This window comes from Euleptes europaea, chromosome 20 (assembly GCF_029931775.1).
Source record: "Euleptes europaea isolate rEulEur1 chromosome 20, rEulEur1.hap1, whole genome shotgun sequence".
NCBI classification, from domain to species: domain Eukaryota; kingdom Metazoa; phylum Chordata; class Lepidosauria; order Squamata; family Sphaerodactylidae; genus Euleptes; species Euleptes europaea.
Window position 1 is genome coordinate 13,851,684 of NC_079331.1, and position 17,003 is coordinate 13,868,686.

General features: G+C 49.6%; 1 protein-coding gene across 1 annotated transcript in view; it reads right to left on the bottom strand.

Annotated features, from left to right (window-relative positions):
• The window catches only part of ADAMTS17 (ADAM metallopeptidase with thrombospondin type 1 motif 17), a 131,109-nt gene that overhangs the window by 24,327 nt on the left and 89,779 nt on the right, over positions 1–17,003 (bottom strand). Inside the window, exons 14-16 of the mRNA XM_056866116.1 lie at positions 13,042–13,199; positions 6,729–6,888; positions 4,101–4,236 (exon numbers count right to left, since the gene is read on the bottom strand). Coding sequence (XP_056722094.1) covers positions 4,101–4,236; positions 6,729–6,888; positions 13,042–13,199 — 454 coding nt within the window. The remainder of the gene's footprint in view (positions 1–4,100; positions 4,237–6,728; positions 6,889–13,041; positions 13,200–17,003) is intronic.

A 17,003-nucleotide genomic window follows, 5' to 3' on the forward strand; every position in this document is an offset into this window, starting at 1 on the left:
TCTGGCGCGGGAAGGCCAAATTTATAGCCGTGTCCTGGACGTCAGCGGGGTTGCTTCTCAAGCAATGCTTGGTTTACAGAATACGTTGGTGGGCTACTGATTAAAATGTCCTTGTAAAACTGAAAGAAGAAGAAGAACAAGAACAAGAAGAACAAGAACAAGAAGAGCTGGTTTTTATATGCCGACTTTCTCTACCACTTAAGGAAGCATCAAACTGGCTTACAATCACCTTCCCTCCCTCTCGCCACAACAGGCACCCTGTGAGGTAGGTGGGGCTGAGACAGTGTGACTTGCCCAAGGTCATTCAGCTGGCTTCGTATGCGGGGAAACAAATCCAGCTGGCTTAGGAGCGGGGAAACAAATCCACTTCACCAGATTAGCCTCCGACACTCATGTGGAGGAGTGGGAGATCAAACCCGGTTCTCCAGATCACAGTCCGCTGCTCCAAACCACCGCTCTTAACCACTGCTCCATGCTGGCCGGTGGGGGGAGTGGAGAAAGGAGAGCAGAAGAAGCCATTGGCTGCAACAAGTGATTTTCAGGTGGGTTGTTGCGTTGGTCTGCAGTAGCCAAGCAAGATTGAAGTCCCGGAGCACCTTTAAAGACCCTTAAGATGTCTAGGGTATAAGACTTCGAGAGGCAAAGGACCCTTCATCAGATACAAGTATGAATGGAGATCCCTGAGACCTTATATCCCAGTCAGAAGACACAACATTCCTCCCACCTTCTTACTGGGATATATGGATATTGCAGAGCCTGAGAAGGTGCAGAAAAGAGCAACCAAAATGATCAGGGGGCGAGAGCAACTGCACTATGAGGAGCAGGTAAAACTCTTTGGGGCTGTTTAGCTTGGAAAGAAGGTGGTTAAGGGGAGACATGATCGAGGTCTATAAAATTATGCATGGCATGAAGAGAGTGGACAGCGAGAAGCTTTTCTCCCTCTCTCATAATCCCAGAACGCGGGGTCACCTGCTGAAGCTGGAGGGTGAGAGATTCAAAACAGATAAAAGGAAGCATTTCTTCACACAACGCATAAATTGTGGAACTCCCTGCCCCAGGATGTGGTGATGGCTGCCAACTTGGAAGGCTTTAAGAGGTGAGTGGAGATGTTCATGGAGAAGAGGGCTATTCATAGCTACTAGTCAAAATGGATAAGAGTCACAATGCAAACCCCTTCTCTCCAGGATCAGAGGAGCAGGCCTATTATATGAGGTGCTGTGGAACACAGGCAGGATGGTGCTGCTGCTGTAATCTTGCTTGTGGGCTTCCTAGAGGCCCCTGGCTGGCCAGTGTGTGAACAGACTGCTGGACTTGTTGGGCCTTGATCTGATCCAGCAGGGCTTTCCTTATGTCCTTATAAGCATGCCTATTATATTAGGTGCTGTGGAACACAGACAGGATAATGCTGCTGCAGTTGTGTTATTTGTGGGCTTCCCAGAGGCGCCCAGTTGGCCACTGTGTGAACTGACTGCTGGACTTGGTGGGCCTTGGTCTGATCCAGCAGGGCTTTTCTTATGTTCTAAGGGTTCAGGGATCTCCATTCATCCAAGTAGGAGACTCCTTGGAATCTATCCACCAAAGCAGCCGAGGTGAAAGCATTTAGCCTGGCCAAGAGGGGCGTGATACCAAAATAACAGCGTACTGCATATTCTACGCGCCCTGCCAAGAGTCAAGTGACGGTCGAACGCCTCCAACGCTCTGTTTGGGGATCGTCTAGCAGCCCGTGGGCCAACAGACAGGAGGAATGAACGGGAACGGGCAGGAAGTTTAAAAGGGGAGCCCTTCGTTCTCGTCTCTCGAAATCACATACAACCGGAGGCTGAGCTCGGCGGGGAGAAACGGGAGACGTTGCTGTGAAGACCGCCACGATAATTCTACTTGAACTCCGAAGGCGAGCCCAGAACCCGTTAGGGGGGAAAAAAAGTAATAAACCAGAGTCACGGTGAAAGAGAACAGTCTCTTTCAGATGTTCTCGGCCAGAGGCGATGCCAAGCATGCATTTCTAATATCTGGGTGGGCAAACAGAAGTGGAAATTTAAATTCTACGGAGACGCAGAGAGAATGTGCTCCGGGAAACGTTTCCAGTTGGCAACGTGGGAAGCGTGAATGTGTGGTCGACCTGGAGAGAGCAAGGGGAATGTGCAGGAGAGAGGGAGGCATGGCCGTCTGGGATGCTGTTTGTTGCCATGGAGCCGGGGGCCAAACGCGCCCCCCGGCCAAACGCGCCAGTGCTCTGCTTGTCCGGTGAAGGATAAGGGCCCTTTATTGTGACTATAACGTCTGCTCCGTAATTCCACACCAGAAGCTGCAATGCTAAAACTGCACAAAGGGGTGGGGGGGGGGGGAAGACATCAGGCCAGGCAGCTAGGCAATTGAGACTTTCCTCCGCTCGACGGGACCAGGTTGGGTCAGAACCGCCCCTCAGCTCAGACCCCGAAACCGTTTGCAATCTTTCCCGAAGTTCAGAGCAAGAGGGGCTGGGTATGTGAGTGGAGAAACGAGACAGGCAGTCTCCCAAGGTACCAAAACGTCATCTTTACGAGGGGCCTTGTGTCCACGCAGCCGAAAAACCAAGGTAGCTGCACCAATCTGTACGGAAAACAAAAGGTGTGCTAGCCAGCGTGGTGCAGTGGTTAAGAGTGGTGGGCTCTGATCTGGAGAACCGAGTCCGATTCCCCACTCCTCCACATGAGCGGCGGACGCTAATCTGGTGATCCAGCTTGGTTTCCCCACTCCGCCACACGAAGCCAGTTGGGTGACCTTGGGCGAGTCACAGCTCTCTTAGAGTTCTCTCAGCCCTGCCTACCCCACAGGGTGTCTGTTGTGGGGAGGGGAAGGGAAGGTGACGGTAAGCCGGTTTGATTCTCCCTTAAGTGGCAGAGAAAGTCGGCATATAAAAACCAGCTCTTCTTCTTCTTCTATTAAAAAAAAATCTAAGCTTATTTTCAGAAAATGGTCCGATATGTTTTGAAGGAAGAACTATTTTTGACTTGAACCTTCCCTATTGCAACTCTTTCCGAGAGGCCAAAAAAACAAATAGCATGACCGAAGCTGTGCCAGTTGAAACATAACTGCACTTCACCATCTAAACCAGCCCCTATTAAACTGAGCCTCAGCCTCATCTGAAAAATACCCAGACTTTATTGAGTCTTTAGGGGGTTGTATAATTGGGGGATAATTGGGGGCGCCCTGACCTGGCTATCCTAGGCAAGATTCGAATCTGCCACTCATGAGGAGGAGTGGGGAATCAAACCCGGTTCTCCAGATTTGAGTCCACTGCTCTTAACCACTACACCACACTGGCTCCAAGCCAAGTGTCTCCACACACTTTCAAGTGCTCTTGGCGTAGTGATTATTCTGGCCGATGTTCGAAGGGAGGTGCAACACGAGGTGCCACAACATTTTTGGGCTTCCACTCAGGCATAACGCGAACACTTAAGCCTGCAATAGCCAGAGCGCTCACTGATATCACAAATGCCTCTCTCCTGCTTCCTCTTCCATACAATGGGCAGACGCTTGTGCAAATACCATATGATAGATTCAAGGGTAATTCAAGATAGTGGAACTCCCTGCCCCAGGATGTGGTGATGGCTACCAACTTGGAAGGCTTGAAGAGGGGAGTGGACATGTTCATGGAGGATCCATGGCTACTAGTCAATGAATACTAGTCATGATGCATACCTATTCTCTCCAGTATCAGAGAAGCATGCCTATCATATTAGGTGCCGTGGAACACAGGCAGGAGAATGCTGCTGCAGTCGTCTTGTTTGTGGGCTTCCTAGAGGCACCTGGTTGGCCTCTGTGTGAACAGACTGCTGGACTTGATGGACCTGGGTCTGATCCAGGAGGGCTTTTATTATGTTCCTATTATAATTATATTATATATAATTATATTGGGTGCTGTGGAACACAGGCAGGACAATGCTGCTGCAGTCGTCTTGTTTGTGGGCTTCCTGGAGGCACCTGGTTGGCCACTATGTCAGCAGACTGCTGGACTTGATGGGCCTGGGTCTGATCCAGCAGGGCTTTGCTTATGTTCTTACGATTATGAAAGGCTCTCAGAGAGAAAAGTTTATGAATGGCTGTAACTAGGCCCATACCTTGATTGACAGGGATGGACGTTACATCTTCTAACCTGAGGATCCGGACGGGTAACCCGCTGACAGGCGCTATCATTTACCAACATCATGGTCTTGTTGACAATCCGTGTACAGGACACAACGGTCTTGCGCTCTCCTGAAAGCAAAACAAAGGCGGGAGGGAATCATCCCTGTGCTTGTCTATTTATTAAAAATACGACGGCACTGTTATTTATTTAAAGAAAGTCAAAATCGTTTAAAGCAACTATCGATCCTTACGGAACTAAAACATCACTAAGGGACAGAGACAGCATGGTATAGTGGTTAAGGTGTTGGACTAGGACATCTCCACTCATACCATGGAAGCTTGCTGGGTGACCTTGGGCCAGTCACACACTCTCAGCCCTGACCCTGGTGGGTATTTGGATGGGAGACCTCCAAGGAATATCAGGGTCTTGAAGCGGAGGCAGACAATGGCAAACCACTTCCGAACATCTCTTGTCTTGAAAGCCGTATGGCAGGGGTGGGGAACATCAGGCCCAGGGGCCGTTTAAGGCCCGCAAAATCATTTGGTCTGGCCCTTTGTGGGTCCTGGCAGATCTCTAGCTCAGAAGGATCTAAGACAGGTGATCTGCCCCTTCCTGCGGACAGGAATAGCCTCTGTTCAAGGCGGATGTGAGTTTGTTTTGCTGAGAAAAGGAACCTTTTTCCCCCCTTGCAGAAGAGTCATTAGCTATGGAACTGCTAGGACCGCCCAAGAAACTGTGTTAACTTCCACCCAGTCCATGGAGAAACATATCCCCTCTGTACTACAAGAGGGCTGAGGGTGGAAGTGGCGACAATGGAGGGGTTAAAGGGGGCAGGGCCAGAATGTGCGGGGGGAGAGGAGTTCTTAGCCAGTGTGTCCTCATTTCATCCCTGCAGGCGGAGGTAGAAGGAGCTGACTGTAGAATCCGGCCCTGACCATGAGGAGCAGAAGCAACTCTGGCGTGTGGCTGGACGGCTATGCCCGGCTGATGCAACAGACCATCCTGTGCCACCAGGTGGGCAAGTGCACCACTGGTTGCTTGCCCGCGCCGGGGGGGGGTGTGTCATTTGGGGCAGCTGCTTGCTTGGGGCTTGGTCGGCTAATTTTTAAGGTGATAATTTTGTATGGCCCGCGAATGATGTTACAAATATCCAAATGGCCCTTGGCGGAAAAAAGGTTCCCCACCCCTGCCCTACGGGGTCGCCATAAGTCAGCTGTGACTTCATGGCAAGGAAAAGGGGATATTTAATAACTGTTGAATCCCTGTTGACTTTCAGCGGGTCCCTGTTTTGCAAACTGTGAAATGAGTTAAATTCACAGGATTGCTGATTCTGAGCACCGATGCACGAAAGAAACTCGACTTTTTTAGCTAGTCGGGTTGGGGCATTATTTGTCTTGTTAGGGGGATGCACGCATACTGAATACTGCTTGCACAAAAGCGGACCCCCTGGGCTGTTTTGGCTCAGGAAAACTGCAGTGGGGGGAGGTTAAAGCCCCCCTCCCCAATGCCACAGTACCTATGAGAATCAGGTCCCATGGAGCTTAGGAAGAAAGCTTCCCACGGTCAATCACACTGTGATACGCCGAGATTCCCCCATAACAGATAAGGTGTATTTCCATTTCTCTTATGCGGGAGTTGCAACGACAGCCATTAATCTGGCACTCTCTATCCTACCTTAGAACCTCTGCCTGCCATTAAGAGAGAATGGGATTTGGACATAGGTGCAGATTCTGTCATCAGGTCCGGTTTCCCAAACCTTCTCTGATGATGGTCATTACCTACGGTCTTCAGTTCTGGGATTCTTCACTGTAACATGGTGTCATGTGGCTATGGTGATCCCTGCTCTGACCACACCCAGGTTAGATTACTATTACACAGTTTACATGGGGCCACCACTGAAGACTGTCCAGAAAACTTCAAATGGTCCAAAATGGAGTGGCCACCCCATTATCAGGGGATGGATACAGGGATCATATCACTCTTCTGTGGAAAGATCTGTTCCACCTCCTGCGCTAACCATTTTGGTGTGGTGCTCACCGCCCCCCTCCCAAAATTCCAAATATGCCCACAGGCTCAAAAAGATCAGGGGCCTGATTATTACTGGTTGCCACTACCACAATGAAGCTGGACAATGAAGAAAGCTGACAGGAAGAAAGTAGACTCCTTTGAAATGTGGTGTTGGAGGAGAGGGTTACGGATACCGTGGACTGCCAAAAAAACAAACCAGTGGGTTATAGATCAAATCAAGCCTGAACTGACCCTAGAAGCTAAAATGACTAAACTGAGGCTATCGTCTTTTGGTCACATTATGAGAAGGCAAGAGTCACTGGAAAAGACAGTCATGCTAGGAAAAGTTGAGGGCAGCAGGAAGAGGAAGACTCAACAAGAGATGGACTGACTCAATAAAGGAAGCCACAGCCCTCAATTTGCAAGACCTGAGCAAGGTTGTCATAGATAGGACATTTTGGAGGACACTGATTCATAGGGTCGCCATGAGTCGGAAGCGACTTGACGGCACTTAACACACACACACTACCACAATCTTCTCTTAAACCTCGCCACCTGACCCCACAGCTCTCCTCAAAGCTATCGCTCCGGCCCTTTTCACCCCGGGGCTCACCTCCACCGCACTGGACGCTACACCCTTCCCACCCGCTGTGTGTCCAGATGTATAAGGAGTCCGGCAGGTTTTCCGGCTCGCTTCTGTTTTCGGCAGAGTGGTTCACGGGGATGGTGTATTCATAGTGGATCCCGTAGTTTTGATCATGGAACAGAAGCACCTGGTAGAGAGAAAGCGTGAGAGAAAGACCCATTAATAGGGAGTGGGGAGGAAGGGGAAATATCAGAATAGGTATGCAAAAAAAAACCCACCAAGGCGGGCAAAACAACCAACCAACAAATTTACGTTGAGTTTTGAGAGAAAGGTAAACCAACTGCCACTTGTTTTTTAGGTATTCCCATCCCTTGTATGTCTGTGTTTATGTATTGAAATAAAAATCCTAGCGAAAAAGAGAGAGAACCTTCTGTAATCTCCTTCCCCTCTCTTTCAACGAGCAAGAGATGCTCAGCTTTGCAGTCTCTCTATCACCGAGCTAAGACTGCTGAGGGTCATAGGACAGGGCTTTTTCAGTGGTGGCACCCAATTTGTGGTACATGCTTCTTCTTGAGACTTGCCTGGCTCTTTGCTTCTATCGAGCCAGTGTGGCATAGTGGTTAGGGTGTCAGACTAGAATCTGGGAGACCCAGGTTCAAATCCCCACTCTGCCAAGGAAGCCTTTCAGGTGGCCTTGGGCCAGTCACACATACTCTCAGCCTAACCTTCCTCACAGGGTTGTTGTTGTGAGGATAAAGTGGAGCAGGGTCACATTATGGAAGCTTCAATGGGGTATAATGCCACAGAGTCCAAAGCAGCCATTTTCTCTAGGGGAACTGATCACTGTTGCCTGGAAATCAGATGTAATAGTGGGAGATCTCCAGCCACTACCTGGAGGTTGGCAACCCTAATGACTGGGGTTGCTATGCAGAGGGAAGCAATGGCAAACCACCTCTGTTTGCCTTCTGCCTGTAATGGGGTCGACATGAGTTGGCTGCGACTTGGGGAGGAGCTGCGGCTCAGTGGAAGAGCCTCTGCTTGGCATGCAGAAGTTCCCAGGTTCAATCCCCGGTTAAAAGGACCAGGCAGGTAGGTGATGCGAAAGACCTCTGCCTGAAACCTTGGAGAGCCGCTGCCAGTCTGAGTAGACAATACTGACTTTGATGGACCAAGGGTCTGATTCAGTAAAAGGCAGCTTCACGTGGTCATGACGGCACACAAGTATTATTATAACTATTGAGAAATGTGGCTTCTAAATGCCTAAAAACAATCAAAGAGCATTAGAATCATAGAATCATAGAGTTGGAAGGGACCACCAGGGTCATCTAGTCCAACCCCCTGCACAATGCAGGAAATTAACAACTACCTCTACCCCACATCCCCAGTGACTCCAGGTTCCTTCAGAACGAGACTTCGGGTCTCATCCGTTCTCCCACCCATCCATTCGCTTCTGGCCACTCAACCCAAAGGAATCAAGGCTGCCGGAAATGTGAAATCAACCACTCTTACTCTTCCAGCAACTTACTAACTTTCTTGAATTTGCTGAATTAAGATGCCATCGATTGTACAAGTTTAAATCTGTCTGGAAGAATTCAGGTGTGCTGGAAGGTGTATCTGGCAGAGGTTGGGACAGAAACGGGGAAGGTGGGGTGCGGAAGCCGAAGGTGAGACGGTATCTCTTTGCGGCGAAAAGGTACGTGAGCTTATTGAATTAGCTGGAGGGGGCTAAGAGGCCCCCTGAACAAATCGAACCCTAAACAAACACGGTAAGGTGTTGTCTGGTGTGTGGTAGGGAACAGAGCCAACGAGATCTGGCCCTCTGATAGCTGGAGGCATCTCTTCCTGCTTCAGCATCACAGAATGTGATGAAATAGATAAAAGTCGCCTCCATCTCCAATACATGCACCAGACAAGATTAGGAATGGAGGAGGAAAACCCCCTCCAACCTCCCCCTCCCCAAGTCTTAGGGTTGCCAGGTCCCTCTTCGCCACCAGCGAGGGGTTTTGGGGGGTGGAGCCTGAGGAGGGCGGGGTTTGGGGAGGGGAGGGACTTCAGAGCCATAGAGTCCAATGGCCAAAGGGGCCATTTTCTCCAGGTGGACTGATCTCTACCGGCTGGAGATCAGTTGTAACAGCAGATCTCCAGCTAGTACCTGGAGGTTAATATAAAGATAGACACTTCTGTGTATATAGTAGTTAAACCAAAATTCACACAGAAAACAAATATTCCAAGCCATTTCAATATTATTCCAATATTACCATCATAATGCAAAAGTCATATCCAAGCACAGGTCATAAATTACAAAGTCACGTGTATTGTTCACCAGTAGGTGCATACAAACAGGTAAGTGTATAATCCTGGTTTAAAATATAGGTAAGTAGACACATCACCATGTATATAATAATTCTAACAATATTTTTTCTTCTTCTCTAGCAACAATATATTCATCAGAAGTCAGACAGGTGAGGAAAACGGCCGTTTTGTTCTTCATCAGTTCCTCAACCTTAATCTTTTCACTTGGTATGTATTTCTTTATTTATCTTATAAGCACAAGTTTAAACTCCCCATGGGTAGAAGACTGATCCTTCTGCCTAACCAGTACCTGGAGGTTGACAATCCGACCAAGTCTGCCCACAGGCTCTGAATTCACCTCGGACCTCTTGGTTGTTTTAGAGTATACTAAGCAATTTACGGCGCAAGTTAGCTGCCGGAAAATTGCCAGCGGATCTACATTTCTCTTCCTCTTACATTTTTATCCCACTCTTCCTTCAAGGAGATCTGGGGAGGGGGGAAGCATGCACGGTTCACCCCATTTGATAATTACAACCACCCTGCGAGGTAGGCTACGTCAAGGCCTCCAAGCGAGCTTCCGCTTCGAGTGGGCATCTGAACGCTGTGCTCCTCGGGCCTAGGGCGACGCTGTCCCTGCAGATCCATGCTGGGTCTTGAGCATGGCTTGCTGAACCAAATCTGAGTTTCCTGCCATTAAGTACATAAAGGACTATTTTGCTCAATGAAACCAGAGCACACTACTCTCTGCCTAACCTACCTCACAGGGTTATGGTGAAGATAAAACGGAGGAGAGAATTATGTAAGCTGCTTTAGGTCCCTCACTGGGGAGAAAAAAAGGTAAAGGTCCCCTGTGCAAGCCCATAGGGTGACGTCACATCCCGACGTTTTCTAGGCAGACTTTGTTTACGGGGTGGTTTGCCAGTGCCTTCCCCAGTCATCTTCCCTTTACACCCAGCAAGCTGGGGACTCATTTTACCGACCTCAGAAGGACGGAAGGCTGAGTCAACCTTGAGCCGGCTACCTGAAACCGACTCCCGTCGGGATCGAACTCAGGTCGTGAGCAGAACTTTGGACTGCATTACTGCAGCTGAAGTGTGCTGTCCCTAGGGTTTCCAACTTCCAGGTACTATCTGGAGGTCTCCTGTTATTACAACCGATCTCCACCCGATAGAGATCAGTTCCCCTGGAGAAAATGGCCACCTTGGCCATTGGACTCTATGGCCATTTGGACTCCCCTCGCCAAACCCTGCCCTCCTCAGGCTCCGCCCCAAATTCTCCAGGTATTTCCCAACCTGGAGCTGGCAACCCTATACCCATAGCTTAGTTGTTCTCATTTAAAGCTTGGGGTTTAAGAGAAAATGGCCAGGTGTAGTTTTGAGCAATGCTCAGCAAACATTTGCGGCGGATCGTTTCCACCTTGGGTAGATGCAGCCTCTAAGGGGACACTGGGCCAGATAACCCCTGAGGCCCTTCTAGTCCTCTATTTCTATGAAATCAGGCACTCTTTACCAAGGTCTTTTTTTCCCTTTTGGCTGATCGGTATGAAAACAGACAAATATCTTTTGCAAGACGGGGGGACATAAAAAGACACATCTGTAGCTACAGAGAGCTTTATGAGCCCGAGCCGGAGGCCAAACCGAAGACAGACGAGAGAATCAGCTCGGGTTTTTAAAGCTCCTCGCGGGATCCAAAATGCTTTGGCGCTCGCCAGCGCGAGAAGTGAAAGCCCTGCCCTGCCCTTACTGAAGCAAAGGAGACGCCAACGACTTCGCTGCGCTTTCTTCGGAGGAAGCCGCCGTCTTGGGAAGCATCTTGGGGTCTTTGGTTGCCAAGTGGGGGCCTGAAAAAGACCTTAGCTACACAAACACTCATCTATCCAAGAAACATACTTACAGTAACGTGTTTGGAGAAATGCCTTGGATATTTTTTTTTATATATATATAGACCAAACTCCTTTAAAAACAAAAAAAACCCAGAGAGATCCTTATTATCTCAACCTGGGAACAAGGCTGGGGAAATCCAAGCGCTTGTATGAATTCAATTGCAAGCAATTGTGTACCCGCATATTATACGAATATATGTGTGAGAATTGGTTTCCAATGGAGGTGGTGAGAATTTAACCCAGGTGGGTTTGCTCTAGGGTTGCCAACCTCCAGGTACTAGCTGGAGATCTGCTATTACAACTGATCTCCAGCCGACAGAGATCAGTTCACCTGGAGAAAATAGCCGCTTCGGCAATTGGACTCTTTGGCATTGAAGTCCCTCCCCAAACCCTGCCTTCCTCAGGCTCTGCCCCCCAAATTCTCCCGCCAGTGCAGAAGAGGGACCTGGCAACCCTACTTAGCAGCAACTTGGGACCGACTTTTAATTTCTTATCCTGGTATGTCAGCTTCTCTCCTTGGCATTGCTCAGTTTCTCTCTCTCTCTATTTCTGCCTCGCCTCTCATTCTTTCTTGGTGGTGGTGAAAAGTGGCATGAAGTCATAGCTGATTTATGGCGACCCTGTACGGTTTTCAAGGCAAGAGACGTTCGGAGGTGGTTTTGCCATCGCCTGCCTCCATGTGGGCTGAGAGAGTTCAGAGGGAACTGTGACTAACTCAAGGACACCCAGCGAGCGTCATGTGGAGGAATGGGGAATCAAACCCGGTTCTCCAGATTAGAGTCCACCACTCTTAACCACTACCCCACACTGGCTCTTTGTTCTTTCCTAAAAACCTTTAAAAAGAAGAGAAAATAATAGTGTGGTTGTCTCTTCATGTGACTCAGTTGGGTTATAGAATCATGGAGTTGGAAGGGACCACCAGGGTCATCTAGTCCAACCCCCTGAACAATTCAGGAAATTCACAACTGCCTCCCCCCCCCACACCCCCAGTGACCAGAAGATGGCCACAATGCCCTCCCTCTCATCATCTGCCTAAGGTCACAGAATCAGCATTGCTGACAGATGGCCATCTAACCTCTTCTTAAAAACCTCCAGGGAAGGAGAGCTCACCACCTCCCGAGGAAGCCTGTTCCACTGAGGAACCGCTCTAACTGTCAGGAAACTCTTCCTAATGTCTAGACGGTAACTCTTTTGATTTAATGTCAACCCGTTGGTTTTGGTCCGACCTTCTGGGGCAACAGAAAACAACTCGGCACCCTCCTCTATATGACAGTCCTTCAAGTACTTGAAGATGGCTGTCCTATCCCCTCTCAGTCTTCTCCTCTTCAGGCCAAACATACCCAGCTCCTTCAACCTTTCCTCATAGGACCTGGTCTCCAGACCCCTCACCATCTTTCTCTGGACTCGCCAGTCAGTCCAGTGATCTAGAACATGATCACGATCCTGTGCAGTGCTCTGGTTTTCTGCGACCCATCTTCAGGACTTCCTTGGCCTTGGCCAGCAAATCGATTTGGAAAAAGATCCCCTTGAAGGTAGACAGCTTGAAAATGGCTGTGTTCCGCCATAGCTTAGAAGCCATTGAGTCCAATAAAGAGCATTTACTGTTCAGTTTCAGATCCACATTTTGTATCTGCCCATATCCCAAGGAGAGCTTATGACATTTTGTCATGACAGAAAGGTCAGGCTAGGACACTAATACCATACAGACAGTTTCAGGGCCGATCAGAGGATCTGAAACGAGACGTTCCTAGTCCAAAATGAATACTAAGTTCATGTAGGCTTACCAGGTCCTGTTGGTCCATGGGCTGGAGGTTTCTTGGAGCGTGCGGTGCATGCGCGCGCCTGGCACGATGCGCCCGCGCGGCTACGTCACCTCCGGTTTACTCGGAAGTGATGCGGACGCTCTATCCATCTCGGCTGAAACTCTATGGAAACCACACCAGCCCTCAGCTGGTCAGCGGGAAGCCCAGTGGATTGGCGGGATTTTACCCTCCACCACCGGGCACTTGGCAACCCTAAGTTCACGGCACCACCCGAATTTTCGGTGATTGCCTCTTTTTGGGTCTCAAAAGCCAGCCACACCAGGAACCAGATAAGGACGCACACTGTTACTCTGGAAAGCAGCAAAACCACCAAAGAAAGACAATCAAAGCATCTCAAAATTACCATCAAGTGGAGCGGTATTTTAGTAGGGCCTTTGGCCGAGATTTTCTCCCACAGGCCTCTTCGCACGTACCGGACGGTCGTTCCCGCAATCTGAAACTCCCCAGGAAGTTCAATTTTCCAGTCACTATTAATGGATTTCTTACTGGAATCTTTCAAGGCTGGGGGAAAAAAAATCAGCACAGCATGGGAAACGCATCTATTGTGGAATACAGATTACTGTGGTTTAGAATCACAAAGGTTGACAAATGTCCTTTTTTGGGAGGTAGCATTATAGGTCAAATCAAGCCTGAACTGACCCTAGAAGCTAAAATTACTAAACTGAGGCTGTTGTATTTTGGTCACATTATGAGAAGACAAGAGTCACTGGAAAAGACAGTCATGCTAGGAAAAGTTGAGGGCAGCAGGAAAAGAGGAAGACCCAACAAGAGATGGATTGACTCAATAAAGGAAGCCGAGGCCTCAGTTTGCAAGACTTGAGCCAGGCTGTCAAAGATAGGACATTTTGGAGGACTTTGATTCATAGGGTTGCCATGAGTCGGAAGCAACTTGACAGCACTTAACACACACCACATTCTGAGGGATCCCGGCCTTCCCCCAGCATTTCGTTTATGTACGTCATTTATACCCCGCCATTCTCCCCAATGGGTACTCAAAACACCTTACATCATTCTCTTCTCCGTTATCGGCATGCTATTATTTAGAATCAGCACCCAGTTCAGAAGCTGTTAGAGACAATATCTATCCAACCCATTCTGCTGCCAATGCAGTCCTAAGCAGAGTTATCCCTTCTAAGCCCGTTTACTTCAATGGACTTACCCGCGTGTCAAGTTGCAGCCACTGTGTGGCAACCCCATGGGGTTTTCAAGGCAAGAGATGAACAGGTGGTTTGCCATTGCCTGCCTCTGAGTAGTGACGAAGGTTAAAATTCAGTTTAGGATTGCACTATAAATCTTTCTCGTTGATGTGGTGATTTAGTAGAGAGGGATCGTTTGTTTTACACCAGGTAGCGCTCAAAAGTATGCATCACGACCCCAACTGCACTGTAAACTTTCTGGGGGAGGCGGTCTCACTATTTGCCCCATTGATAGGGTTGCGAGCTCCGGGTTGGGAAATACTTGGAGATTTGGGGGTGGGTGGAGCCTGAGGAGGGCAGGGTTTGGAGAGGGGAGGGACTTCAATGCCATAGAGTCCAATTGCTAAAGTGGCCATTTGCTCCAGGGGAACTGCTCCCTATCAGCTGGAGAGCAGTTGTAATAGCGGGAGATCTCCACCCACCACCTGGAGGTTGGCAACCCTAGTCATTGAGGAAAACTCATACAGGACGTATCAGGCCCCCAACAAAGCAAACAGTGCCCCTATGGTCATTTCAGGTTGAGAAAAGAACAAGGGAGTGGGGAAGTTAAAGCCCCTTCTCGTTCCATGCTGCATCCCTGGTCCAAACTGGGCCCCCGTGAGCCGGGGAATTGATTTCTTGGCACCGCCTCGCAACATATGTGTGTTCTTGAGGGCCGGGGGGGGGGAGGAGGAGGAGGAGGAGGAAGAGAAGAAGAAGAGCTGGTTTTTATATACCCACTTTCTCTGCCACTTAAGGGAGAATCAAACCGGTTTACAATCACCTTCCCTTCCCCTCCCCACAACAGACACCCTGTAAGGTAGGTGGGGCTGAGAGAGCATGACTCCAAACCACCGCTCTTATCCACTACACCTCACTAGCCCCTAAGATTCTTCAGGCTAAGGGTAAAGACAGTGCAACCTTGCAGATGCGGCGCAGATACTGTGGAGTTCCCCTGCCGCTGTTCCATCTAAATTCCTTTTCCTCTCTCCCGCTCAGCTCGGGGGGGGGGGGGGATTGTTCTGCCAGGTTGAAACAAAATCCAGCTGTGTAGGTGCCCTGTGATGTCACCAAACTCCCCAATCCCAATACTTTAAGAAAAACGTTTCCTATAAACACAGTTAATGAGGGGATGAATTAATGGATAAATGAACTAATAAGAACATAATAAAAGCCCTGCTGGACCAGACCAAGGCCCATCAAGTCCAGCAGTCTGTTCACACAGTGGCCAACCAGGTGCCTCAACCAAGCCCACAACCAAGACGGCTGCAGCAGCATTACCCTGCCTACGTTCCACAGCACCTCATAGAATAGGCATGCTCCTCTGATACTAGAGATACCCTCCTCTGATACTAGGTATGCATCATGTCTAATATCCATTTGGACTAGTAGCCGTTGATAGCCCCATCCTCCATAAGAACATAAGGAAAGCCCAGACCCAGGCCCATCAAGTCCAGCAGTCTGTTCACCCAGTGGCCAACCAGGTGCCTCTAGGAAGCCCACAGACTGCAGCAGCACCATCCTGCCTGTGTTCCACAGCACCTAATAGAATAGGCATGCTCCTCGGAGACAAGAGAGAATATGGCCGCTTTGGAAGGTGGGCTCTATGGCATTATACCCCACCGAGGTCCCCCCACTCCTCAAACCCTGCCCTCATAAGAACATAGGAAAAGCCCTGCTGGATCAGACCAAGGCCCATCAAGTCCAGCAGTCTGTTCACACCGTGGCTAACCAGGTGCCTCTAGGAAGCCCGGAAACAAGACAGATGCAGCAGCATTATCCTGCCCGTGCTCCACAGCACCAACTATTCATGCCATATCTTTATATTTTTAAGGTGGTGATGCCCATGTAAACCATGGGAGCAGGAGGCGAGATTCAATGCTGAGTCAACGTCTGCTCCGTGGGAATGCCGTTCCTGTCATTTCAGATCTGAGTGGAAGCTGGATTTGGAGAGAGGCGAGGGGCGGGGAGAGGGAACGCTCTTTTTACATCACGTCTGTCTTCACCCTAAGTGACGTCTGACAAATCTCAACTGGCAAGCGAGCCTCCGGCTCTGACCAAGGCAAACAAGACCGCTGGCAGGGAGGGCTTGCAGTACTCCAAAGCACACTGGCTGTCATTGTTCTCCCCAAAGCGTTGCCCTGTCAAAGTCTTCTGTGTAGGCGTTAACTTTGGTCCACACTCACACACACACACAAACCCCACCGACAAAACAGAACAAAACCCTAATAGCCCTGCCAGTTGAAAAAGAAAGCAGAAAAAGGCAAGGGATCAGAAGAATGGCACGTTGTAATCTTGGAGGCTTTTCGGCCTTTGGGAGGGACGGGACCGGCAAAAATGTTGCCCGGGGCATAGAATACAACTTCCTGAACATCTGAGATTTCACTTAACGAAAAAACCCAGTACATTCCTGGCCTAGGGTTGCCAACCTGCAGCTTCTAGCTGGAGATCTCCTGCTATTACAACTAATCTCCAGCCGATAGAGATCAGTTCGCCTGGACAAAATGGCCGCTTTGGCCATTGGACTCTATGACATTGAAGTCCCTCCCCAAACCCCACCCTCCTCAAGCTCCGCCCCCAAAACATCCCGCTGGTGGCGAAGAGGGACCTGGCAACCCTAGCCGTTATGCATGTGAAGATAGGCCTGAAAGTGTGTGGGCTAGGGTTGCCAGCTCCGGGTTAGGAAATACCCGGAGATTTTGGGGGTGGAGCCTAAGGAGGGTGGGGTTTGGGGAGGGGAGGGACTTCAATGCCTTTGAGTCCAATGGCCAAAGCAGCCAGTTTCTCCAGGTGAACTGATCTCTATTGGCTGGAGATCAATTGTAATAGCAGGAGATCTCCAGGAGAACTGGAATTTGGCAACTCTACCCATTGGACAAGTTACACTGGGAAGAGAACCCCTTCCAGGACTCCTATTAGAGTTGCCAGTCCCTCTTTGCCACCGGCGGGAGGTTTTTGGGGTGGAGCCTGAGGATGGCGGGGTTTGAGGAGGGCAGGGACCTCTGTGCCATAGAGTCCAATTGCCAAAGCAGCCATTTTCTCCAGGGGAAATGATCTCTATCGGCTGGAGATCAGTTGTAATAGCGGGAGATCTCCCTGGAGGTAAGGAACCCTAGTCTGGGCGCAGCAA